Source organism: Nyctereutes procyonoides, unplaced genomic scaffold, assembly GCF_905146905.1.
Source record: "Nyctereutes procyonoides isolate TBG_1078 unplaced genomic scaffold, NYPRO_anot_genome, whole genome shotgun sequence".
NCBI classification, from domain to species: domain Eukaryota; kingdom Metazoa; phylum Chordata; class Mammalia; order Carnivora; family Canidae; genus Nyctereutes; species Nyctereutes procyonoides.
This window is the reverse complement of record NW_026575131.1, coordinates 58,193,756-58,218,211: the sequence shown is the minus strand read 5'-3', so window position 1 is coordinate 58,218,211 and position 24,456 is coordinate 58,193,756. Positions and strand designations below refer to the sequence as shown.

The window sequence follows — 24,456 nt, the reverse complement described above, 5'->3', positions numbered from 1 at the left end:
ACACCACGTACCTCCCAATGTGATGCCCTGAGGAGGACACTACATCACTTAATCTGGCCAGAAATGCAAAACTTGTATCTATATTTGAGAAAACTTCGGACAAACCCCAACTAAGGAACATTCAATTAAACAAAGAAGGACTATATTCTTCGGAAATGCTAATGCTGTTAAAAACCAGGCTTTCCAAAAAAAATCAAAAAAAAAGGGGGGGGATCCCTGGGTGGCGCAGCGGTTTAGCGCCTGCCTTTGGCCTAGGGCACGATCCTGGAGACCCGGGATTGAATCCCATGTCGGGCTCCCAGTGTATGGAGCCTGCTTCTCCCTCTGCCTGTCTCTGCCTCTCTCTCTCTCACTGTGTGCCTATCATAAATAAATAAATAAATAACTAAATAAATAAATAAATAAATAAATAAATAAATAAATAAATAAATAAAACAGGCTTTCAGGGTGGCCCGGGTGGCTCAGTGGTTGAGCGTCTGCCTTCAGCCCAGGCAATGATCCTGGGGTCCCAGGATCGAGTCCCACGTCGGGCTCCCTGCATGGGGCCTGCTTCTCCCTCTGCCCGTGTCTCTGCCTCTCTCTCTGTTTCTCTTTCTCTCTATGTGTTTCTCATGAATAAATACATAAAATCTTTAAGAAAAAAAAAAACAGGTTTTCATACAGGACAGCTCCTGGATCTGGTTAGTGTGGAGGGAAACGCTAGAAGGCACATCATTGGGTCAATTGACAAAATTGGAATTGAGGTGTGGATTAGATAAATACATTATATCAATGTCAAGCTCACTGAAGTTAATGACCGGCTGTAGTTCTGTAAGAGAGTGTTCTTATTCTACAAGAAATTTACACTGAAATATTTAGGGGTTAATAGACTGAACGTCTGTGTTTCCCCCAAAATTCACATTTGACATCTAATCCCCAATATGATGGTACTTGGGGGAGCACTTGGGAGGTCATGGGATGAGCACCCTTGTCCCTCTACCCTGTGAGCGTGGCGCGGAGAGAGAGCCTAGGATGCAGGAAGCAGGTCCTCCCCGGACACCAAAGCTGCGGGTGCTCTGATCTTGCACTTCGCAGCCTCCAGAACCATGAAAAATACATTTGTGTTCTTTATAAGCCACCTGACCTGTGGCATTTTCGATAGAGCAGCCCAAAGGGACGAAGGGGTGAGGTGCCACGATGCGTGCAACTTCAGTGGTTAGGAAAAGTGTAGCTTGTCTCTACCAAACATGGACGGGGCAGGGGCGCGGCGGGGGGTGAGCAAAAGATAAAGGAAGTGGAGCAAGATGTTAACAGCTGGTTGTGGGAACGGGTGTGTGGAGTTTCTAGCTGTACTTATTCTTCTGTAAACCTGAATGGTTTTCAACATAAAAAGTAAAAAAAAATAGAGTTAAGAACTTGGCAGTGTCCTTGATCAAGTCTTAAAGGAAGAAGCAGAGAGGCAGGGAGCGCATCCCTGGCACTGGCAGTGGCCAAGGCCTGGACACCCGCGTGAGCGTGGGCACCGTGCCGCGCACCTTCTTTGGTTGTCATCGGCCCAAGTGACGGGGACTGTGCAGCCCTCGTGGCCTCACAGGGGCTGGTGACTAAGTGCTTGGGCGTCTCAGGGCCTGAGGTCTGGGCCGCCCTGCGGGTCACAGAGAGCAAGAGTGAGCCGTGGAGAGTGTGCGCTGCGGGTGGGGAGGGCCAGCTTTCAGCCGCAGCCTGAGGTGGCTCTGCAGACCACAGCTCACCCCACTCATCGTTTCGTGCACGTCTTCCCTCAGAAAAGGAGGCCTAGGGGATCCCTGGGTGGCGCAGCGGTTTGGCACCTGCCTTTGGCCCAGGGCGCGATCCTGGAGACCCGGGATCGAGTCCCACATCGGGCTCCCGGTGCATGGAGCCTGCTTCTCCCTCTGTCTATGTCTCTGCGTCTCTCTCTCTCTCTCTCTCTCTCTCTCTGTGACTATCATAAATAAATAAAAATTTAAAAAAAAAAAGAAAAGGAGGCCTAGCACAATCTTGGGTGAGACGTTTCCAGAACATACTACGTGGACTGAGCAGCTCTGGGTGGACCACAGTGGATGCCGTGGGCACCATCCGACCCCCCGACATGTGGAAGCAGCATTTCTCCCAGCTGCTGGGGTCTTGGCGGCTGGTGGCTCTAAGCTGAAGGTCCCCCGGGCCCTGCTTTTGGCCGAAGGGAGCCCCCCTCCTCCGCAGAGGCTGTCCACGCCGGGGGCTTGTCCGTGCAAACACATGAGCCAGCACCTGTGGCCAGCAGAGGACGAGTCTGAAGCTCCAGAGGCCCCGTCGGGTTGGCTGAGACTGTCGCCACGGCCCCCGTCCCTCTGTCTGGCCCTTCTTCCTTCACTGCCTGCCAAGTGCGGTCCCCAGGAGCCCTCCTGTCCATGATCTCTGTCTCAAAATCTGCTTCCCGAGGGATTCGCCTCTGATATAAGGCATGAGTCGCAGCTTGAAAGATTTAAAGAACAAACACAAGCAGTCAGGCAATTTCGATGTGCAACACAAGAAGGCGAAGGAGACCCAGCGTCTGTCCCGCCTGAGGTATAAGTGGGCCTGCCTCAGCTGGACCCCCAGGCGGATGAGGGCACAGATCCCGACCGCGGGCGTGAGGTGGACAAGACAAAGCCGGCGGCAGTGTGTGCCTTCCCCACATACCCGAGTTCTGGAAAATTCCAATTCAGGGACACCGAGCGGAGCCTGGGGATGGACACTAGCTGACAGCTGAGCAGCACCAGGGAATTTCAGAGGCAAACGACAGTGTCGTCTCTCTCAACCGGGAGCTGGCGGTGGTGGTGACACAGCTGCGTGCCTGTCGGTGCTCGTGAAAGCACACCCGGAGGAGCAGACAGCCTGCCGTGTGCACACGCGGTCTCAGCGAGGCCGACTGCGAAACCCAGGTGCGACGGCAACGCGTGGTTCCCGGTTGACGCCTGGACTCTCGAGGTGGGCAGCTAAACGTAGGCTGGTTGACTTTTATTTCATAGATATATTTGCGTGAAGTTTGCATTTTCTCAACTCGACAAAGAACGCTAAAATATGAAGTGGTCTTTTTCTTTAAGGTTTCATTTATTTATTCATGAGAGACCCAGAGAGAGAGGCAGAGACCCAGGCAGAGGGAGCAGCAGGCTCCACGTGGGGAGCCCGAGGCGGGACTCGATCCAGGGACCCGGGGTCACGCCCTGGGCCCAAGGCATCCGCTCCACCCTGAGCCCCCGGGCGCCCCAGAAGTGATCTTTGACGAGAGATCCTGCACATCATTTTGGGCATTCAGTTGGTTTAGGGCTTTTGGGGTGCCCGGCGGGCTCCGTTGGAAGGCGCACAACTTGATCTGGGGGCTGTGAGCCGCAGCGCCACCTGAGCGCGGAGATCGCTTACGAATAAATCTTCAGGAAAAAAGAAATTTTCGAAGCTCTTAGTGTGTCTTGTTTTTTTGTTGTTTTGTTGTTTTGTTGTTGTTGGTTTTGTTTTTGTTTTTTGTTTTTTTTTAGTGTGTCTTGTTTTAAAGGTTCCTAAGGTTGACAATCCGTCCGACTTCTCTTCCCTGGGGAGGTGTGTTCCTCCCTGCAGCCTCGTGAGTCCCCTCCCTGACATCTCGAGTCCCCCTCTCTGCCATTGTGTGTCCCCCTCCCTGCTGTCTGGAGTCCCCGCCCTGCTGTTGCGAGTCCCTCCGTGAGTGGCGGGGCTCAGTGTCCCATCGCCCATCCGACAGGCCCCCAATTGCCACCAGATGGACCCACACAAAGCGACAGGTGCTGTTCACCGGGCAGGAATGAAGGTGCCAGCGGCCGCACTGCCTCCCAGCCCCAGTCCTCCGTGGAAGCCAAAGCGTGACATCTCGCCGAGGTGTCCCAGCACCCTCCTGGAAGCGCGTCATTAGGTCGCACCCACCCAGGGTTCCCGGATAATCCCCTCATCTCAAAATCTTTAAAACTTGCTTACAAAGTCCCTCTTGCCGCGTAAAATAACAATCCCAGGTCTCAGGACATCTTGGGCCGTTGCTCCGCTGACCATGGAATCCAATCTGCTGGACTCGAGATGGGACCTCGGGACACGGGTGGGGGTCTGCGTCCCGGCTGTCACCCACCGCCCTCCTCACAAACGCCTCCAGCAGCACGAGCACGACCCCAGAGCAACACGGACCCAGGCCGGTCCCTTCCACTCCTTGAACCTGCCTTTCCGACCGTCTCCCTCGGCTCTTCAAGAAACACTTGCGCAGGGGTGCGTTCGAGCCCCACGCTGGGTATAGAGGTTACTTAAAAATTTTAAAAATACTATTTTTTTAAAGAAACGTTTCCGCAGCAATCCCCATAGGCTCTGAGCTGGGAGCCCCGCCTTCTGGAGTGTCGAGTATTTGTCAGTTTGTACCAAGAGCATGCGGGTGGGGTATTTTTTTGACTTTTTACTCCTGATCGCCTGTCTAGTCCTGCACCTGTGAGTATTCCATCCGTTAAGTTATTGAATGAATGAATCTCCTTAAATAACTTAGAGTGTGCTAATACTCTGGATCCCCAGACGCACGGCCTGGGACCTGACACGTGGGACACTGCGCAGAGGGCCGGCCGGTCGCACAGCGCACCACCAGGACCCAGTGAGCAGTCCCCAGCAGCCTGGCCAGAGCCAGCAAAATACGGGGCTTTGTTTAGGGTTTCAGAGAGAAGGTGTTTCTCCCACCAGAGTCAGCCGAGCAACAGCCCTCAACGATCCCCACGTCATTGTCCCCGGACCTGGACGCGTCACCTCCCGCAGCAGAGGGGACCTGGTCGAGGCCCCGAGGTGGGGTGACCCTGGAGTCCCGGGGGGCCCTGCATCCTCACCAAGTCCCCCCAAGAGGGAGGCAGAGGGGGGAGCCCCAGAGTCGGGCAGACCCCACACTGCTAACATTGAGGACAGAGGAGGGGCCACAGGCCGAGGAGGGGGCGCCTCTGGAAGGTGGAGGGCAAGGGACTTTCCCTGGGGCCCCGGGAGGGGGGGGGTGACCAGCCCCGTCCGCACGTGGGTTTTAGGACTTCTGAGCCCAGAACCATCAGAGCATCAGTGTGAGTGGTGGGTCCCTGCGGCCCGGGGAGACTTGGATGAGGCTGAGTCTTTCCCAGCCTCTCCGAGGCTCAGTGTCTACCTCCATAAAATGGGCACAGTTCCGGCCCCCCCTTCACTGGGTCACTGTAAAGGTCAGTAAGCCATGCAATAGCCATCGGCTGGTTTTCCAACGGAGGGGACTGAGTTTGAGGTGCGTGTAGACACCCAGGACCAGGTGGACAAGCATGTGTGTGCACAAGAGAGTCAGAAGGAAATTCTGAAGTTGAGGGAGGTGGAAGCCAGGCATCCGAGAGGCTGGAGAGGACGGACGGGCTTTGGGAAATAACAGGGCCATACAAGTCGCAGGTTGCATGTTGAATGTAAACATAAATATAATTATTTTCCTCTTCTTCCTCCCTTTGGCCGTCCAGTCTGCCCTCCCGCCCTCAGGCCAAGACACTCAGAGCCAACCACACGCAGGATTAGGATGCATTTGGGTGTTTACTGGGAATGGGACCTCAGAGGCCAGGCCTGGGTTGCTCACACTCTTTTGGTGATGCTCTTGGGGACAGCGAGCTCATACAGGCGAGGGGAGGCCTGAGCCACCAGGGACGCTGGGGAAATGCGGTAGGGGTCGTAGCCCTCGTTGAGGTCTTTGCGCACTTTGGGCTTGGCCAGAGAGATGATCCGGGGACTGGCCACTGCCTTCTTAGTGACGTCCAGCACCTCCCAGCGCGGATCTCGGTCAGGAACACACTGGTCCGACTGGGCCTTGGGCACTGGAGAGGACAGGAGAGGGGCCCGAATCAGGCCCGTGGGGCTCAAAGCTCCCAAGCCCAACAGCAGAAGGATGGACGCAGACAACACGGCCCACCCACGCGCGGGAACATCCCTCCGCCACCAGCAGGAGCGAGGCCCCCACGCCGCCCTGGGAACCGACCCCAAGCCCCGAGGGAGCTCCTTCCCAGGGAGGGAACCAGACACAGGAGGCCCCACGGGGTGGAGTCCACGCATGTGACACGTCCAGGATGTGCTCCTGCACAGACGGAGAGGGGGCTCCGGGGGGCTGGGGAGTGCTGACTAGTGGAGAATGGAGATGGGGTTTCTCTTTAAGGAAATTAAAATTCTAAAATGGATTGTGGTGAAGGGTGCACAACACTGCAAATGTGCAGAAAACTATTAAATTGTACACATACTGTATTTTCTTACTGTCGCATGTTAAACAGTTTAAAGGGGCAAATTGTAAAGATAAAACTATCTCAAAAGGCCACAGGTCCCAGACAGGGGGACATGGCGGGACCAGCCTAGTGGCCAAGGTGAGGACGGAGCCTGGTGGGTCCTTCACCTCCTCCCCCCACCCCCCTGCTCTGATGCTACACGCAGACAGATGTGGATCTCCTCTCCCTGGTGAGGGCTGCACCCCCGGGGGGGACCCAGGGGCAGCTCCCGGGCACAGGGTCCCTGTGGGACTCAGTACCAGCCTCCTGGGCCTAGCACGCTGCCCGGGGCACTGGCTGGCCGTCCCGGGAGGTGTGGCTCCTTCCGCCATGTGTGACCAGAGTACCTGATGTGGGCTGGAGTTTTATTTGAGTCAATGGAAATTCAATTGATTAACTCATTTTAGATCAACCAATGGGTTGGCTTTAACATCATTGAAATAGCCGCACACGGCAGTGGCTGCCGTCGGGGATGAGCTCCCACAGGGGCAGGGGCCTGTGGCTCCCCCGAGCCCGTCTTCTCCCCTCTTCGCACCCCAGGCCTCTTGTGCTGGTCAGCGCCTCCGCCCCTCCACCCACCAGCCTCTCCTGCAGCACATGGCCTGTCTGGGGACCAGCAGAGGGGTGGTCACTGGTGGTCACTGCCTTAGCCTTCGGACTCTGGGAGCTTCGGGACCCTGAGAGTGGAGGGACATTACAGGCCTCTTGCAAGCCCCTTTTGTCCAGAGCCTCCGTACGAGGGGCAGAGAGCTGACCCGCTTCTCAGAGGATAAGCCCTGGCTCGGCAAGGGACCCTGGTGAAAGGAAAGCAAGGTCCCTCCCGCCAGGCAGGCGCGAGTCCCCATGGAAGCCACCAGGGCTGGACAGAGCTGTGAGGGGACAAGCCCCGGGCAGAAGGGCCTCAGGGGGCAAGACCCAGGCCTCTCCGAGCTCCTCTGACAGTTCGGGGGCTTTCACGCAATCGTGACATCTGGGCTTTACACCTGCGCCCAAGACGGGCCCCCGGGGGTGCAGCCGGCGAGCGTCTGCCTCCTGGTGTGGCCTTGGGTGGTGATCTCAAGGTCGTGACCCCGGGGCGTGAGACCGAGCCCTGAGTGGGCCCCACACAGAGCAGAGTCCGTCCGGGGTTCCCTCCCCTTCTCCCTCTGCCCCTCCCCACCCTCTAAAATAAATGAATTAATTGGGACGCCCCGGTGGCTCAGCGGTTAAGCGTCAGTCTTCAGCCCGGGGCGTGACCCTGGGGTCCCTGGATCGAGTCCCGCATCGGGGTCCCCGCAGGGAGCCTGCTTCTCCCTGGGCCTGTGTCTCTGCCTCTCTCTCTCTGTGTGTCTTTCATGAATAAATAAATAAATAAATCTTTTAAAAATCAATTAATTAATTAATTAATTGATTTTTAAAAATTCTCCCAATGAAAACTTAAGAGTGGAATGGTGACAGAGTCGCCTGCCACACAGCACAGTGTGGACATGCACAGAGAGGCAGAGCGGCCACGGACAATTCCCGCGCCGACACGGCGGGAGCACGCGTGTCGCTCCTCTCCCATCACGGCCATTGGCGGGCGCAGGTCCACTATGTGAAAAGGACCGTGTCCCACCGCAACACAACCCGCGCACACCCGAGCACGGTGCACAGACACACGACCGCATTCACACACGTGCCTCTGCGTCAGACTGTTGGGCCCACCCCCTCACATACGCACACGTGCTCGCACGCTTCCTCTCCCTTAGCCGTTCACTTACGGAATATCAAGGGAGCGGATAAAGGAATGAATAAGCAAACTAAAGACTTCATAAGCCCAGCTAAAAGAGGAGAGGCAGACGCGGAAGAGGGTATTTTGCAAAGTGCTCAATAAAGGATTCGTGATCATCTTATATAAAGAGCTGCTCTACATCAATAACCAAAAAAAAAAAGAGAGAGAGAGAGAAATAGAAACTTGGAAAATGATAGAACCGAGTGAGCCAAGATGGCCAGCCAGGCTCTCTGGTGATTAAGTGCCTCTGACACCTCGGGCCTGGCAGCTAACAGACCACACACGTAAGCAGACACAGAAATACATAGTGACGTATGTCAGAAGGTGACAGGTGCTAGAAGAACAGAGACGGGCTTGTAGGTGCCCAGATGGGAGTGAGAGAGGGCACGGAGGCGCCTCACCCAGGGCGCAGAGAGGGCCAAGCGCTGCGGGAGGTGGAGGACTGAGCCCTGCAGGGGTCTGGGGAGCGCGTTCCGGGCCATGGGTGGCCCAAGCTGGATGGAGCCCGGTCTGGGAGGCCAGGGGACAGATCACACAGCCCGTGGGCCACACTGAGAGGGGCAGGAGCCCCAGAGGGCTGTGAACGGAGAAGGGCGGACTCGGAGTTGAGTTTAGCAAGATGCGTCTCCCTGGGACATGGAGATAGGTGAGGGCAGGCTACGGCCTCGTGCAGGGAGGATGGCCAGCCTCAGAGGGGAGGCGGGGGAGGGGGGAGCTCTGGGCGGGCTCAGGGCTCAGCAGGCACAGCCCACAGGAGTCCTACAGAGGTCGCGAGGGTGCCACCGGAGCACCAGGCGGGAAGAGCGTCTGGGAGGGTGCGCCCCTGCATATACGTGTGGCCACAGGACGTCGAGGACCAGTGTACACACGACGTGCAGACCCAGATGGAACTACAGAGCGTGCCTTTGCTCTGTGCGCTAGGATCCCGTCCTCTCCGTGCTCTTCTGGACCGTCCGATTCTCTACGATTTGTGTCCGTTACTTTTGTCATTGGGGGAACCAGGTGCCTCGTTCGTTTTAAACAAAAGGGAAAGAACCAGGTTGATGCCATTTTAAAGCTGCCCTTGGACCTCAGCTGGGCTGTCACGTTGGTGCCTGGTTCTGCACCCCACCTTGCTCTCCTGCACCCGCTTGCCCTGCCAGGAGGCCCACTCAGGCCACCACCCCTCTCAGTTCTGCTCCTGGGGAACAGTCCTCTCTGCCAGCTCCCAGAAGCACGCACGTGGGCTGTGCTACAAGCGGCACACGGGTTTTTGGACAACTGATCTGCAGTTTAGGAAAAAGATGAAGAGAGAAGCATGAATGTGGAAGAAGCAGGCCTGGAGCCCAGGTCTTTGGAGAGTATCCCACCCCATGGCCTGCGGCCAGTGCAGAAGGACAGAAGGGCCTGATAAGGAGCCAAGTCCCAGCAGAACTACTTACTGGCCAAGTGAAGGAGGCGGTTGTAGTCTGACACGTGCGGCTTGGGTTTCGGCATGGGGTCCCACTCTTCCAACAGGGGGGCTGGGGCCCTGGGCTTTGCCAGCCGTAGGATCCTTGGGCTGGGGATGGCCAACTGGGCTGCCCTGGATACCTGGGACACCTGGAAACAAGTACAGGGAAAGAACACAATAATCCATGATTTCTCACAGGTCCCTGGATCAGAAAGACCCCACAAGCAACAGTAAAAGACACAGGACTAAGTTGGAAGAAGTCCCTTTGCAATGAGTTCAGCAAAGGAGTAGTAGCTATCATATATAAAGAGTTCTGGGGAACCTGGGTGGTTCAGTGGTTGAGCATCTGCCTTTGGCTTGGGTCGTGATCCCGGGGTCCTGGGATCAAGTCCCACATCGGGCTCCCCGCAGGGAGCCTGCTTCTCCCTCTGCCTGTGTCTCTGCCTCTCTCTCTGGGTCTCTCATGAATAAATAAATAAAATCTTCAAAAAAAAACACACACACACACAAAATGCAATGATGGTACTTGATGGGTCTACATGATAATAGAGTTTGAAATGAGGGCAGTGAGGCAGAGCTGCTCAAAATGGGGAGGGAGGCCCTGGCCGACTCGGAGAGCCCACTTGCTCCATCGACAGCTTCTTACATTTTTCCAGAGAATTCAGGCACAAACAAAACTGTCTGCTTTGCTACCTTGCATCAGCTTACACAAAGGGAGCCCCTAGTCTCCCCCATGCCCCCCAAAAAAGTGCACTCAAGACCCTCTCTTCCCAGGCTGCCCCAGTGCACCTTCTTCCATGACCCGCCCGCCCTCCAGCTGGGTCCTGCACGTGTGCAAATGAAGCAAAGGGTGGACAAAATCACCCTTGAACGTCTCGGACCGTGACAAGGCAAACAGGAGCAAGCCACTCCTGATGCCTCTGGAGAGGGAAGGAGGAGGCAAGGGTCATCGCCGAGACCTTTTATTCCTCAAGGAGCGGATCTGAATAAGCCTGTAAAACGTCAGACTAAGTCCACGAATGTTGGGCTGGGGCCGGTTATCTGCAACGGTCCGTGTCGTGCGAAGGCTGTCGCACAGCACGGTTTATCAGGCGACCTCTTGGGAGCAGGAGTTGGCTGAAATGACCTCCAGAGGTCAGGCTGAAATTTGAGTCCCTTTCCTGTTAAAATTGTGTCCCCTAAGAATCACAGACGCTGCTCTCATCGAGGACGTCGTGCCGTTTGTGATGTTACGTGCATGTCCTCCTTCTCCTCCCTTCCTCTCGCGTCCTTTCTTCCCCCACGACTCCCACAGCTCAGGCCTGACTGCTGCCTGGACACGGGCCCGACGCAGTCCTGCCTGAAGGGGCGGGTGGGCAGGTAAACAGCCACCTGGCCATGCCTTCAGCTGGCATGGATTGCCCGTCCGTGCCCCGCATGAGGTAAGACAAGCTCGGGAATATTGCCACGAAAACCGAGAAAGATGCGGCCGCGTCTTGCATGGCTCAGGGTCCGCTGGAAGGGCCACCAGTCCGTGCAGACGGTGCGCTCGGGGCTGGGGAAGAGACGGGAGCGTGCGGGGCGCGGGAGGCCAAAGGTGGGGTCCCCAGCACTGCTGATGAGGGCGAGCGAGGGGTCCCAGGCGGCAGGCCCTGCATGCAGCCCAGCGAAGCAGGGGCATGAAGGAAGAGAGGGCAGGAGGCGCCAGGGCTGGCCGAGTTTTCAGTTCTCAGCTTGGGAACCTGGGCTTTCCCAGGACTGGGAGCCCTGGCGGTTCTGGCGCCGGCCGGGTGAGGGGGGTGGGGGGCGTCTGGGCAGACAGGCAGCCCCGGAAGCGGCAGGTGCGTCTCCAGGTCAGAGGGACGGGTCGAAGGACAGCGCATCCCGTTCAACCCACGTGGCCATAAAGGGCTTGTTGGGGACAACCGGGGAAAGTGAACGCAGTCGGAGTGTTCGGATAGTCAGGTGCCCACGGCTGTCGGTTACGGACACATTCTGAAGTATTTACCGAGAAAAATGGTGTGATATCTGGATGCACTCTTAAACACTGTTTGTGGAGCGGGGGCTCTGGGAACCAACCACGTGAAAAAAACCCGTCAACAGGTGACATAACGCAGATGGAAACCACGGTGACATGCGGGCTTCCGAGCAGCTTCGTCTGCAAAAGCCAAACGCTGGAAACGGCTCGCGTGTCCTTGGGCGCGGAGTGGCCCGTCCGTGGGACAGAAGGCCGCCCGGCCGGAGCCGCCGACACACGCGGGAGCCCCAGGCACACAGGCGGCTCCGCGGGACCCCTTCACCGAGCTGACCCCCGGAGCGGGCACGCCTACGCCGCGTGTGAGCCCGCTTGCAGGCAGTGCCGGGGGGATCCCAGCTGCGCCCCGAACCCCGATCGCTCAGCTGAGCGCCTCGTGCAGGCCGCTGTGGGCCCCGCTCCCTGTGGCGCTGGCCCCGGGCGCCTCCAGACACCCACCTCAGACATGTTTATGCTCCAAATGTTGTTCCGGACCCTCGGGATGGCCAGGTCCCTCAGGCGACTAGAAGCTTGGTATTCCAGGGAGGAGCGAGGAATGGGCCAGATGGGGGTGCTCCTAGGGGACATCCACAGTTGACACAGCAGCCCAGCCCGGGGCGTGGGCATCCCGTCCTCCCGGCCTGCCTCCGAGCCGGGGGTCAGGGACAGCCTGGGACGCTGCAGGGTTTCGAAAACATCTCCGGGAAGGGATTGAGGAAAGAAACCCCAAAAGGAGGCCCCTAAGCGTGCTCAAGGGCAGAGCTACCCTCTCCCAAGGTCATCCCGGCTCAGTGTCCAGTGGCCACCCTCCCGGTCAGTGCCCCTGAGCAGAGCGGGACAGGAGCTCCCAGGGCCTCTCCCCCACACCCCCGTCACTGAGGCTGGGGTCAGGACTTGGGCATTGGGGAGAATGGGGGGCGTCCTGCAATTGTCACAGAAAGCTCGCCAGGCCCGCATCTCCTGAGATCAGATGCCAGGGCGGCCTCTGCCCTGAAATAAAGCCGTGTTGCACTGATCTGAGGCAGACTGTCCATACGTCCACCTGTGAGCCTGGACTGCAGCTGCAAATGCTCTCAGCCTAACGTCGCAAGGTCCACGGCCGACCCTGCCTGCGTGCCCGCTGGTGTGGTTGCTGGCACTGAAACGGCCTCAGCCGAGTCACATGCATTCTCGGACCGACAGACATGAAGTCTGATTGCAGTTTAAATTATCTTTGGATCACACTATGATCCAGCATTAAAATGAAAAGTCAGGGATCCCTGGGTGGCGCAGTGGTTTGGCGCCTGCCTTTGGCCCAGGGCGCGATCCTGAAGACCCGGGATCGAATCCCACGTCGGGCTCCCGGTGCATGGAGCCTGCTTCTCCCTCTGCCTGTGTCTCTGCCTCTCCCTCTCTCTCTCTCTGTGACTATCATAAATAAATAAAAATTTAAAAAAAAATTAAAATGAAAAGTCACTGTCACAAAGACAGGCATAAAAACACTGTGGAGCTTGTCAACATCTCTGAGATAAAAAGTGATTCAAAACATTCACAGTTCAGCTCACTTATTTCAGTTATGATCTTCCCTTTTATGTGCATAAAATAGATAATTAAAATCTGTGCCTAAATAACTCTGAACACTTTTGACAAGCATGGAAGTCCTGAGCCGTAGGAAGGTATTGCGTTGAAGGTTGTACATGCAGTAACGTCCCAGGCTGCTGGCTGTTTAGGGCCAACGGCTCCCATAATGGTGATAAGTGACATTCACCGAGCGTTGCTGGGTCGGGCACTGTGCTAAGTACCTTCTGCGTGTCATCTCCACCTCTACGCAGCCCTAGGTGGAGCGCGTAGCTCACAGGGGCAAGCGCTGCCCAGGGGCACCCAGCCCAGCGTGAAACCAGGTCGTCCACTCCCCGGACCCAGATTCTCCCGTTGCCACAGCCTGTCGAGGGGAGCCTGGTGCCTCTTCCCTTACCTGCTGTTGTTGTAATACTCGGAGTAGAACCTCTTAGGTCGAGCCAGTTCCTCTACGCGGCGGGACACCTCTATACAACATAGGAAATAGCCCCGACTTATAAACCCACCCACCCTCAGGAATCTCCTTCTGGCTTGATTTAGTGTTCCACTAGCTACAGTGAGAGGACAACGCGAGGCCCTGAGGGCCTAGAGAGCTGAGCAGCAGACACCTTGCAGCGCAGTGACTTGCGCTGCCCCCATTCTGGGCCCCATCAGCAGCCTGCAGCCCCTACTCAGGGCACACAGCATGGGAGCAGCAGAGCTGCAATGGGGAGCTCAGGCCCATCTGTCCCTCAGTAGAGCTCAGTGTGGCTCCAACAACCACTGGCGGGAAAGTGGATTTTGGTTTGCAGTTAGTACAGGCCTAGGGTTTACAGGGCTCAGTGTCCACTGTGGGGAAGATTCTAAAACCCCCAAGACACAACCTGCCCTATTACTTCTTTCCAATAAGGGAGTTCTTGAAATGTTTTATTTGAAGGGATCTGCTCTCTGCTCTCAGAGAGTGTAGAAACCATTGCGGAAAGGAAGGCAAAAAGTCTTTTAATAAATTTAATACTAACCCTCATTTTGGCTGTAGAGCAAATTGGGTTTTTCCCCGGCGAATTTGCCAAGGGAGCAATAGGGAATCTGGTGAGGTTAGGCTACGAGGGGAGACCCCAGCTGGATCTCCTCAGTTGGATCTCCACACAGGCCGGAGTGGAATGGGGGTGACCCAGCCCCACGAGGCCAGGGTGGCATGTCACCCACGGTAACCACGCACTAGAGCTGGGACAAGGGCCACCTCTGGCCAACTCCTGAGCCAGGTGACCCCTGATGGAGAGCGAGGGTGGTGGGTGGGCTCAACCTACCGGGCACTGTGATAGTGAGGGTGGTGTCTTCAAGAAACCTCTCCGTCCAGTACACAGAAGGCCTGGAATACACCGAGTCACGGCTCAGGGTCGAGGAAGCCGGGGCACAGACTTCCCATGCCCTGCTCTGAAACAGAACCCGGGGCACCAAAGAGACGCCCAGGAGGGACACCATGAGGGTGGGTGGAGGAAGGAGAGACACGTGGAGAGAATGTGGACGAGGGTAGGTCAGAGAGGCAAGGGGGGAAACACAGATAATTTTGAGCAGGGCTGATTTTCAGAGAAGGGAGAGCTGGGAAAAAAAAAAAAAAACAAGGCACAGCTAAGAGCAAGACCCAGGGCCCTATCATGCGGACAAGCCCACCTCTCAGAGAAGTGGACTGGGGCCCAGAGCACCCGGCTTGGGGGGCTGGGAAGGCCCTTGGGGTGAGGAAGCCCCCCCATCAAGGGCCTTTCTCCCTGTCCTTGTGCCTGGAGCATGCCCCCCCCAGGGCAGGACAGATCCCCTGAAGCATCCCCCCCAGGGCAGGACAGATCCCTGGAGCCTGCCCCCACCACAGGGCAGGACAGATGCCCTGGAGCATCCCCCCCAGGGCAGGACAGATCCCCTGGAGTATCCCCCCCAGGGCAGGACAAATCCCTGGAACATCCTCCCCAGAGCCGGACAGATCCCTGGAGCCTGCCCCCCAGAGCAGGACAGATCCCTGGAGCATCCCCTCAGGGCAGGACAGATCCCTGGAGCATCCCCCCAGGGCAGGACACTTCCCTGGAGCATCCCCCCAGGGCAGGACAGATCCCTGGAGCCTGCCCCCCCCCCAGAGCAGGGCAGGAGAGCGAGCCTGCCCCCACCCAGGGCACCCTGAGACTCACCACCACACACAGAACTGCAAGTTCCTCTTGCACGGGGACACCCAGGCAAAGCCCTGACAGCAGCACCCCATCCTGCGATGAGACAGGCCCGAGCCCCCGCCTTTGCTCTGCAGCTCCATTCGCTCAAAGGCCTCACTGTCCTTCGTCGGCACCCAGAGGCCACCCCATCCCACTGCCCGAGCCCTGCCTGACCTCTCGCCCCTGTGAACCTGCCCCGGTCATCGGTGGGTGCCCACGGGGCGAGGGCGCCGAGCAGCCGGGGTAACCATGGGCAGGCCAGCAGGAGCTGCCCCCCGCGCCCCCCAGCAGGGCTGCCCTCAGGCCTCACCTGTCTTTCAGGACTTGCCAGTTGGTCTTGGGCTTTGCCAGCTCAAAGACCCCCCTCCTCCTCTTCCTGCCTCTGGCCCTGGAGGCGCTGGGGACCTCCTGAGCAATGGACAGGCGGCTTTGGGAGAGGAGGGTGGGGCGCGGCTCAGGGCCCTCCCCGCTGAGTCCCTGCTCCCAACCAGGCAGCTGCGTGACCCCCACCAGTCACCATGGCGCTGCCCTCTGCGAAGTGGGACAGACCAGCTCCCGACCCCCGAGGCGGTCGTGATGACTAAATCAGACTAAACCTCACGCACGAGCAGGTATTAAGCGCCCACTGTGTGCCGGCCTGGAAGCCCAGGGCCTGGGAGGAGCAGTGTCCCATGCCGGGGCACCTGGCCGTTCCCTGGAAGGCTGCACATGTGTGTGCTCATGACACGGGCTCCACGGGGGGGGGGGTGTCCCTGTGCAGGGGGGAGGGGGAGGGGGCCACGGGAGAGCACCCGGCCAGGATGAACCCAGAGCTGAACCCAGAGCACGGGCGCGGGGGGCCGGCGGGCAGGGCAGGAGGGCCACAGCTGGCAGCCCCGCAGGTGGGTGACAGTGGGCCCCTTCTTTGCAGAACTGGCCCCGAATCCCTCCCTGCAGGTGCTCAGAGGACCAGGCCCTCCTCACCCGCCTCGGGAGCGGAGGCACTGGGGACGGTGGCCTGGCGCTGGGAGCTGCTCCCCGTGTCCCTCTGCCCAGGGGCCTCCACTCCCGACCCCCCCTCTGGCCCCTAACCCTGTCCGCCCAGCTCCCCAGGGCGATGCTTCCATAAGGGTGCCCGTCCCAGACCCCTGCCCCGGGCCATACTTGCCTGTGCTGCCCTCCCACCCGCACCCGCACCCCCACCGCACCCGCCCCAGCCGCAGGGCCCCCTCGGTGCCCACCTCAGCTGAGGAATGCCGTCCTCTGTGTCCTTCTCCAGAACCCCCTGCAGCGTCATCAGGGCCGCCTCGGGGCTCCGGGGACTGGGGACCATGTCTTCCCTGGTCACCTCCGGGAGGACCTCCTCGTCCTGCTCTTCGGATCTCAGGTCCCCGTCATCCGCGTACCTGGGGTCCTGGGGTCCTCGGCCCCCAGGCCCCAGACCCTGCATGCCCAGGACACCCTCGTGCTGCCCCCTGTCGGGCCGGCCTTCCGCCTCGGCGCCCTGGCGGCTGCGGAGCGAGCTGTGCCGCCGGTCTCCCATGGACTGGGCCCTGCCCGCCTCAGCCCTGCGCCCCCAACCCCCAGGGTGTCTGTGGTCACCCGGCAACGGGAGAATGGCCCGCCCACATTCCACCCTGGGGCCACAGCTCCAGGTGGTCTCCCCGCCCCCTGCCCTGTCCTGCGGCTTCTAGATTAAGGGAGCCCGTGCGGGTGGCCGCGCACCCCGGGACTGGTTCAGGAGCACGGCCCGAGGGGTCTGCAGGGCGGGTCTGGCAACGGCTTCGTCTCTCTCCCAAGCATGCCTGACCGTTGGGGACTGCCCGCGGTGTCTAGAGCATGGGCAGCCCTGTTGTGACCACGAGGAGGATTGAGCCTCTGCCCCCGCAAGCCCGGAGCCTGCCCTGTGTCTGGGCTTCCTGTCGCCCGACAGTGAGCTCTCCTGGCTCTGAGTTGTCGCCGGTTTCCTGCGCTTGCAGCCAAGTCACCCCACCGGATGGATGATGCACCTTCTTCCAGCCCCAACATTTCCAGAAACAGCTTCCGCTACAGCTGCTGTTCAAAACAGGCTTTCTTATGTCGTCAGAGCGCGGCGGAGGTGAGGGCTGGAGCACCCCCGTGGCCCGACGCATGCCCCCCGCTCCCCGGCTGTGCACAGGAAGCTCCTGGCTGCGGCCCGCCGGGCCACACTCCAGCCATTGCAACCATTGGCGTCCCCCCCCCCCATCTGCTTGGCTGTTTCCGGCTCAGCTCGCTGTTGAAGGAATGAGCCCTTGCCCGGCCAAGCCCCAGCTCCTGCTCCGTTCCCCAGGGCCCCGAGGGAACCCCCAAACCGTCAGGCGGCAAGGTCCTTTCCAGTTCTCCATCCCGCCTCCCTAATGCTTGGGCCGCCATCACGTCCATCAGGCAAAGGAGAGAAGGAAGGAGGCTCTGGGATGATCCCAAAAGAAGGGCTTTCGAGGGCCTCTGGCTCCATGTGGGGGACCCTTGCAGAATCCCCTGCAGTGGCCTGAAGTGTCCTAAACCCTCACCTTGTGCTCAGTGATTTATTTTTCCACCTCGAACTATATCCGACCCTCTTAGGTTAGATCCACGGGTGCGTCTTCCACGGCAGATAAGAGCTACGGTCGGAGGGGCCCGACATCACTGCAGACTGTGATCTGTTCACTGGGGCGTCCGCTTTGGGGGACGCGGTTGGGCGGGCAAAGTGGGTGACAGCAGTGTGGGGAGGGAGGGGACCGGGATGAGCATGGAGCCCCACTGGGTTCCTTCTCTGCTGCCGCACGACACGCCCCCGCACGCCTGGAGGCGTCCATGCCAGACGTTCATCACCTGGCACTTCTGGAGGTCGCAGTCCCTGGGGGTCCCGGCGGCTTGGATGGAGAGGGCGACAGGGCGGGGCCTCTGGACGCTGCGGGGAGGATGCACTCCCTGTCCCCAGAGGAGCACAGCTTGGCTCCTCGAGTGGGAGGCCGGGACCGGTCAGCTCGGGGCGGTCCCAGCTCCCAGAGCCTGCAGCCCCCGCCCGCGGCCGTCCTCCGTCTCTGTCTGTCTCCTGCTCCCGCTCACATCTCTGGTCCCTGCCAAGACACGGCCCGGTTCCTAAGGACCCACGTGATTACAGGGGACTCCCCCTGGATAACCCAGGCCAGCGTGGCGTGCCCACCCCGGGGTCTGTAGCCTCAGCCACAGGAGCACAGGTCCTTCCGCTGCTCATGGTACCATGTTCCCAGGTCCCAGGGGTGAGACTGTGGTCATCTCGGGAGCCACCGCCCTTCCCGCCACGGCCACCTCACACCACCCACAGAAATCCACCCTAAGTGATTCCAGGATGCGAGAGTCAGTACGAAAGAAAGTAAAGGGGATCCCTGGGTGGCTCCGCTGTTTAGTGCCTGCCTTTGGCCCAGGGCCTGACCCTGGAGTCCCGGGATCGAGTCCCATGTCGGGCTCCCTGCACGGAGCCTGCTTCTCCCTCTGCCTGTGTCTCTGCCTCTCTCTCTGTGTCTATCATAAATAAAAAAATATTTTTAAAAGAGAAAGAAAGAAGGTAAAGCAAGTGAAAAATAGGAAAAAGACGCGAAGAGGCTCTTCACAGAAAACAACCGATGATACTCGGAGTCTGAGCAGCGAAACGCTGAAGAGAATGATCTACACGCTGAGTAATTCAGTCTCAGTTTGGAGAAGGTCTTGGCATCGTCTCCCAAGGCTGGACGTCTGTGAGCCCCAACACCCGGCGACGTGCCCGGGCTCGCTGGCTGCGGACCAGGCCCCAGGAGCCCGGCAGCAGAGGCCGTGGGGGCGGGCAGGGGGGTCTCCATCACCAGCAGGAGCGGGCACGCAGCTCGGGATACCGAGGGGATCCCCGTGTGTGCAGACGGCGCAGGACCGGCCAGACCATCCCGGTGGCAAGGTCTGCGGGGCTGCGCAAGGGAGGTGGCGGGGTCCTCTGCGAGGCCTGGGGTGGCCGGGAGCGGTGGTGAGGGCCCGGAACCACGGCCACAGGGGGGTCCACGCGGCCTCCAGCGATGGGCCCTCGGGAAGGCCTGGAGATGGGCGCTGGGATTCTGCACACCTGCCGGGGGACTCGGAGAAGGAGGAGGGGGAGGAAGAGGAGGAGGGGCGAGGAAGGGGGAAGGAGGAAGAGGGGGGAGGAGGGGGAGGAGGAAGGGGAGAAGGGAGGAGGGGGAGGGGGAGGAGGAGGAGGAGGAGAGGAGGGGGAGGTTAAGAGGGGGAGGAGAGGAGGGGAGGAGAAGGGGGGAGGAGGAGAAAGGGGGAGGAGGAGAAAGGGGAGGAGGAGGGGGAAGGGGAGGAGGAGGGAGGAGGGATGGAGGAACGTCCTCCCCCCCCCCCAGCTTGCTTCCAAAGAGCCCCAGGCGCAGCAGGGAGGCGGGTCCCGCGCTCAGTACACCTGCTCGGCAGGTGCTGCAGGGACGCGCCGTGGCCACCAGGGGTCGCCCCTGTCCAGGGCCCGCGGGCGTCGGGAGGACAGTCGGGCGCTCGCTCAAGGCCGGGGCGATGCGACCTGCCCGACCCAGGTGACCCGCGGGGCAGGGCCTCCACCCCCGTCGGTCCCGCCACGGCAGGTGCGGGCTCCTGGTACCTGGGGCCACAAGTCTCACTTCCCCAGGTGTGTTCATCCCTTTCCACCGAGAGAGCAGGTGTGTCGGGCCGGGCTGTACAAGCTGCACAATAATTACAGCTTCAGTTGTTTTTTATTTTTAATTTTTTTAAACACTATTGATTTATTTGTTCCTGAGACAGAGAGAGGCAGGGACCCAGGCAGAGGGGGAAGTAGGCTCCGTGCCGAGAGCCCGAGGCGGGACTCGATCCCGGGACCCAGGGTCACCCCCTGAGCCCCCACCGGGGCGCCCTGATGTGTGTTCAGTCCTCGCTCCCACTCGCTCGCACACCTCGTTTCTGGCTTTGTTCTGTGATGGCCTGAGTCCCCGCGCTCCGGCCCGAGTGCCAGGGCCCTCACCCCTCACCCCTCACACCTGCCCGAAGCCATCCTCCTGGGCATCTGAAGGCAGCCGCAGCCCGCACGCCCGGCGCCCTCAGCGCTTGCTCCGCGTCTCTAAAAACTAAAATCACGGTAAAAACAGCGCTGATAAAACGCGGCTCCGTGCTCGAGTTCCATTCCTGGGTCACAGGTGTCCCAGCGCCACCACAGCCACAACCGCCCTGGGGCTGCCCCACGCGAGGTGCGGCGTTGAGGAGGCCCAGGCGCCCTCCGCTCGGACCATCCTTCGCTCTTTCGGGAACTACACACTTTTGAGTTTTTGGCCAGTGATTTTCCGAGGCCTCCTCTGCGTTGCCCTGACGCTCTCTCCATCGGGGAGGCCGCCCCCGATGCTGTCCCTGCTCCCCGATGCCCTCCTCGCCCGCAGGTGCCTGGCAGGTTTCTCCAAAGCAAACACCTTTCCTCCCTGAAACCCGAGGCCATCGCCTGGGAGATGCGTTAGTCACACTCGTCAAACTTCCATCCGTGGCGTTTCCAGCTTCTTCCTCTACACGGAGAGGTACGTGGTTTCCCATTGACGGACGTGACGCCCCCTCTTCTGCTGGCGCCCACTGAGGCACTGGAAGGGGCGCTGCTGGAGGCGCCCGGGCCGGGGCTCGCGTGTCCGCTCCCCGGGCGCGGCTCCCACCATCCGCCGGGCGGAGCGCAGGCTGCCCGCAGGCAGTGATGTGTCGCCGTGGGCCCGTCCCCAAAGCACACTGCCTGGTCGCACTCCACGAGCCACCACCCCCCACCCCGGCGCCTGCAATGACGGCCACAGAGGTAGTGGCTCCAAACCACACACATGGACTTCCTGATGGTTCTGGGGTCAGAGCTGACTGGGCCTCCCTGGGCGGCAGTCGTGTTGGGGACAGGCGGGTTCCTTCCCAGGGCTCCGGGGGAGGGCCTGTTCTCGTGGATCCGAGAAGCCACTCTGCGGCTGGGGTGACACCTCGGGGAGCCACTGCGACCACCACCACCGTCGGGGCCCAGGGCAGAGGCGGCCTGCAGGAAGCCGGGACCATGCAGGCCGTCTAGGAGCCACAGGGTGATGCTCCTGCAGCCGGAGGAAAGGACAGGACACAGCCCCCAGCCTCTGGGTCCCACGGGGGCTCGCGGTGGCGGGAGTGCGAGGGCTGGGGTCCCGGAGGAGCAGGCTCTTCCCTCCGCTGCGGGGGCGGCTGGCGGGGCAGGCGGGGCGAGAGCGGGCGCCAGGCAGTGCGCCACCTCCACGAAGCCTCCGCGGATGCAAACCCCAATCCCCTCGAGTGTGCAGGGCTGTGCGTCCTTGTAATGATGACACTTGTCGCCCGCCATGCGGTCGTTCCCAGAACTTCGTGAGGGAGGAACTCTCTCCCCCCGTGGGGGTGTCCCCCACCCTGCCCCATGTCAGTGACTTCAGAGCTCCCCTCCGCCCACAAGGGGCCTGGAACCACGGGGAGGCGCCGGGCCTGCGGGAGCCCGGGACAGTGGGTGCCGGAGCGTGTGCCAAGCACACACCCTCCCCCGGGCCTGTGCCTCTTCTCCTCACACCGGTTTTGCAGCAGGAGCTGGGGATGTGGCGCCCCCCCCCCCCCCCGCCGCCTGGGGTGCACCCGGCCTCCCTCGGAGCACCAGGTCTCCTCCCCTCTGCACCTCACTGCAAGGACACAAGGGGCAGAAGCAGATGCGGCGCAAAACTTCCTCACCTGCCCTTGGCGAGGCGGACCCAGGGCTCCGCAGCACCCTCCCTCTACCGGGCGCACGCAGCGGGAGGACCCAGCGGGTCTGTGGGGTCGGAGGGCCTGCCCGGGACTTGTCCAAGCAGCCGGGAGGAGCTGGCCCCCGCTCTGGGTTTTACTGAGATGCAACAGCATCTCCATTTGGGCTCCTTGCTGGCTGGGTCGTCCTCTGGGGAGTGTGCTGGGCGCCGGGTGGGCCCGCAGTCCCTCAAGGATGCAGGTGAGGCAGCTGCGCTCAGTGGGGCAGGAGGGTGAGGCTCACGCCAGCTCAGAAACACCCTTCGCTAGAGTTGGAGAAGCTTTGACCCCGAAGAGGGTGCTTGTCCCGGGGCTGATTCCTCTGATGCCGCCAGGACAGTGTCTTTTCCTGTCACCCACACTCGGTGGCTCCCGGCCCGTCAGCATGGCTCTCCGCTGCTTGCTGCTCGGGCCCCTCTGGCTCTGCTACTTGCTGCCTCGCCTTCCTCCCCGAGGGACCAGCTTGGCCGCAGCTACTCCAGACGGCTCATGGCTCACCGTCGGCCGCGAGCACTAGGGCACTAGGGCCACGAGCAGAATAACAGCCCCAAAGACATGCACCTCCAAGTCCCCAGGCTGGGGACTACGTCAGGCTGCATGACAGGGCGGGGTGGGGGTCAGGGTTGCAGGAATTAGGGCTGCTAATGAGCTGCCCTGGAGGCCAGGAGCTAATCCCGGCTTATCTGGATCCAAAAGGTCTTGAGAGTGAAGGGGGCAGTAGGGACAAAGCCAGAGCTTCGGTGTGAGGGTGTGAGGCGTCCGCCCAGTGCTGACAGGGTCCTAAGCGGAGGAACGCAGCCGCTTCTAGAAGCTGCTGCTCACCCGCGCGAGCTCCCTCCCGTCTCCTTGGCCAGAGGGGGCTGCACATCCACCCGCAAACCCGTCCACAGCCAAGAGGGACGCATCGGTGAAGATTCATGCCAGCCCCGGACAGAAGGGACTTCCCTGAGTCCCACCATGGGGAGCGGACACCCAAACGGTGTCCAGGGTCCACGGGGACGGAGGCCGGCAGGGGGCCGACCCCAGGGCCATCGTGCGCCTGGAGCAAGAGTGGCAAGTCCCCAAGGCACAGGCAGCTGGAGAGCCCCCACGTGGGGACCGGACACGGGACACCCACGGCCTCGCGAGCGGCGTCCTGGCTGGTATCTCAGCCCTGGACCCTCAGGACACTGGACTTCACTCATAGGGGGTTGCTCAGGGTCTCTCCAGAAAGACGTGTTCACGTCCCAACACCCTGTCCACACCAGGGGTCTGAGAAGACCAGGAGGAGCTTCACTCTGTGGGGCCCCAAGGCCCCATTAACCTGACCCGGGGCAAGGCCATCGCCCCCGGTTTGGTGAGGGCTGCCCCCCTCCCCCCCTCCGCCCTCAGGCCACTCCCAGAGGCACAGCCCAGGCTCCCCTGAGTGGCTGCCGCTGACCCGGCTGACCCGCTGCCAGCCTGTTACCATGGCAACTGGCTCCTTACCTTGGCCCCCCAGGGGGACATCACTGGAGCAGCCGGTGACACGTGAGTGTGCACAAAGTGTGGGACCTGAGCCCTGCACGGACACAAGCGTTCTGAGTCAGGATCCCCGCAGCAGGTAATAAAGGGGGATCCTGGTATTGCGCTGCGCTGTGGCCGATGGGGCTTGCACCTCCAGTCTTAAGTGTTCAGAAGAGTGCGTTTAAATATGAGTGCGGGGGGGGATCCCTGGGTGGCGCAGCAGTTTGGCGCCTGCCTTTGGCCCAGGGCGCGATCCTGGAGACCCGGGATCGAATCCCACGTCGGGCTCCCGGTGGATGGAGCCTGCTTCTCGCTCTGCCTGTGTCTCTGCCTCTCTCCCTCTCTCCCTCTCTGTGTGTGTGACTATCGTAAATAAATAAAAATTTTAAAAAAATATGAGTGCGGGGGTGCCGGGGGCTCGTTTGGGGGTGCCGGGGGCTCATGGGTTGAGCGCCTGCCTTCGGCTCAGGCTCGTGATCCCCGGTCCTGGAATCGAGCCCCTGGTCAGGCTCCCTGCTCAGCGGGGCGTCTGCTTCCCCTCTCTCCTGCCCTCCGCTCATGCTCCCTCTCTGTCTCTCAAATAAATAAATAAAATATTTTTAAAAATTAAAAAAAAAACAACGAATGTGTGCATACAGATGACAAGAGTAGACACGGAAGACGAGGAAGCAAATGGGCAAAATACAAGCAACTGGGGAACCTGGGCAGAGTCTACAGGAGTTTGTGGTATTAATCTTGAAATTTTCTGTAAATGTGAGATTATATCAAAATCAAAAGTTATGCGTCTCTCGTGTCTCTCGTGATTATATAAATAAAATCTTTTTTAAAAAATTAAAAGTTGGGATCCCTGAGTGGCGCAGCGGTTTGGCGCCTGCCTTTGGCCCAGGGCGCGATCCTGGAGACCCGGGATCGAATCCCACATCAGGCTCCCGGTGCATGGAGCCTGCTTCTCCCTCTGCCTGTGTCTCTGCCTCTCTCTCTCTCTATCTGTGTGACTGTCATAAATAAATAAAAATTTTAAAAAAATTAAAAGTTATGAAAACAGTATCCAAAGTGCAGAGTTCCCGCCAGGAGACCTGGCTCTGCAGGTGTGGGCGGGCCCGGCGTCTGAA

The 24,456-nt window shown here is 60.0% G+C and overlaps 1 protein-coding gene across 1 annotated transcript; it reads right to left on the bottom strand.

The window, feature by feature from the left end:
• Positions 1–5,537: 5,537 nt before the first annotated feature.
• On the bottom strand, positions 5,538–16,664 carry THEG (theg spermatid protein). Its single transcript, XM_055344377.1, has 9 exons — positions 16,363–16,664; positions 15,453–15,569; positions 15,125–15,196; positions 14,255–14,316; positions 13,366–13,435; positions 11,871–11,988; positions 9,408–9,567; positions 5,654–5,798; positions 5,538–5,619 (listed from the first exon to the last, which is right to left on the bottom strand). The coding sequence occupies exons 1-9, from the start codon at positions 16,662–16,664 to the stop codon at positions 5,538–5,540; spliced, it is 1,128 nt and encodes a 375-aa protein (XP_055200352.1).
• Positions 16,665–24,456: the final 7,792 nt, after the last annotated feature.

What these genes read in the sequence shown, in the direction of transcription:
- THEG (XM_055344377.1), bottom strand. Translation starts at nt 16,664, where the DNA reads ATGGGAGACCGGCGGCACAGCTCGCTCCGCAGCCGCCAGGGCGCCGAG. An exon ending in TTGCAGTTCTGTGTGTGGTG is followed by an intron (nt 14,317 to 15,124) that starts GTGAGTCTCAGG and finishes GGTGTATTCCAG; the next exon opens with GCCTTCTGTGTACTGGACGG. An exon ending in CCTCACTATCACAGTGCCCG is followed by an intron (nt 13,436 to 14,254) that starts GTAGGTTGAGCC and finishes TATGTTGTATAG; the next exon opens with AGGTGTCCCGCCGCGTAGAG.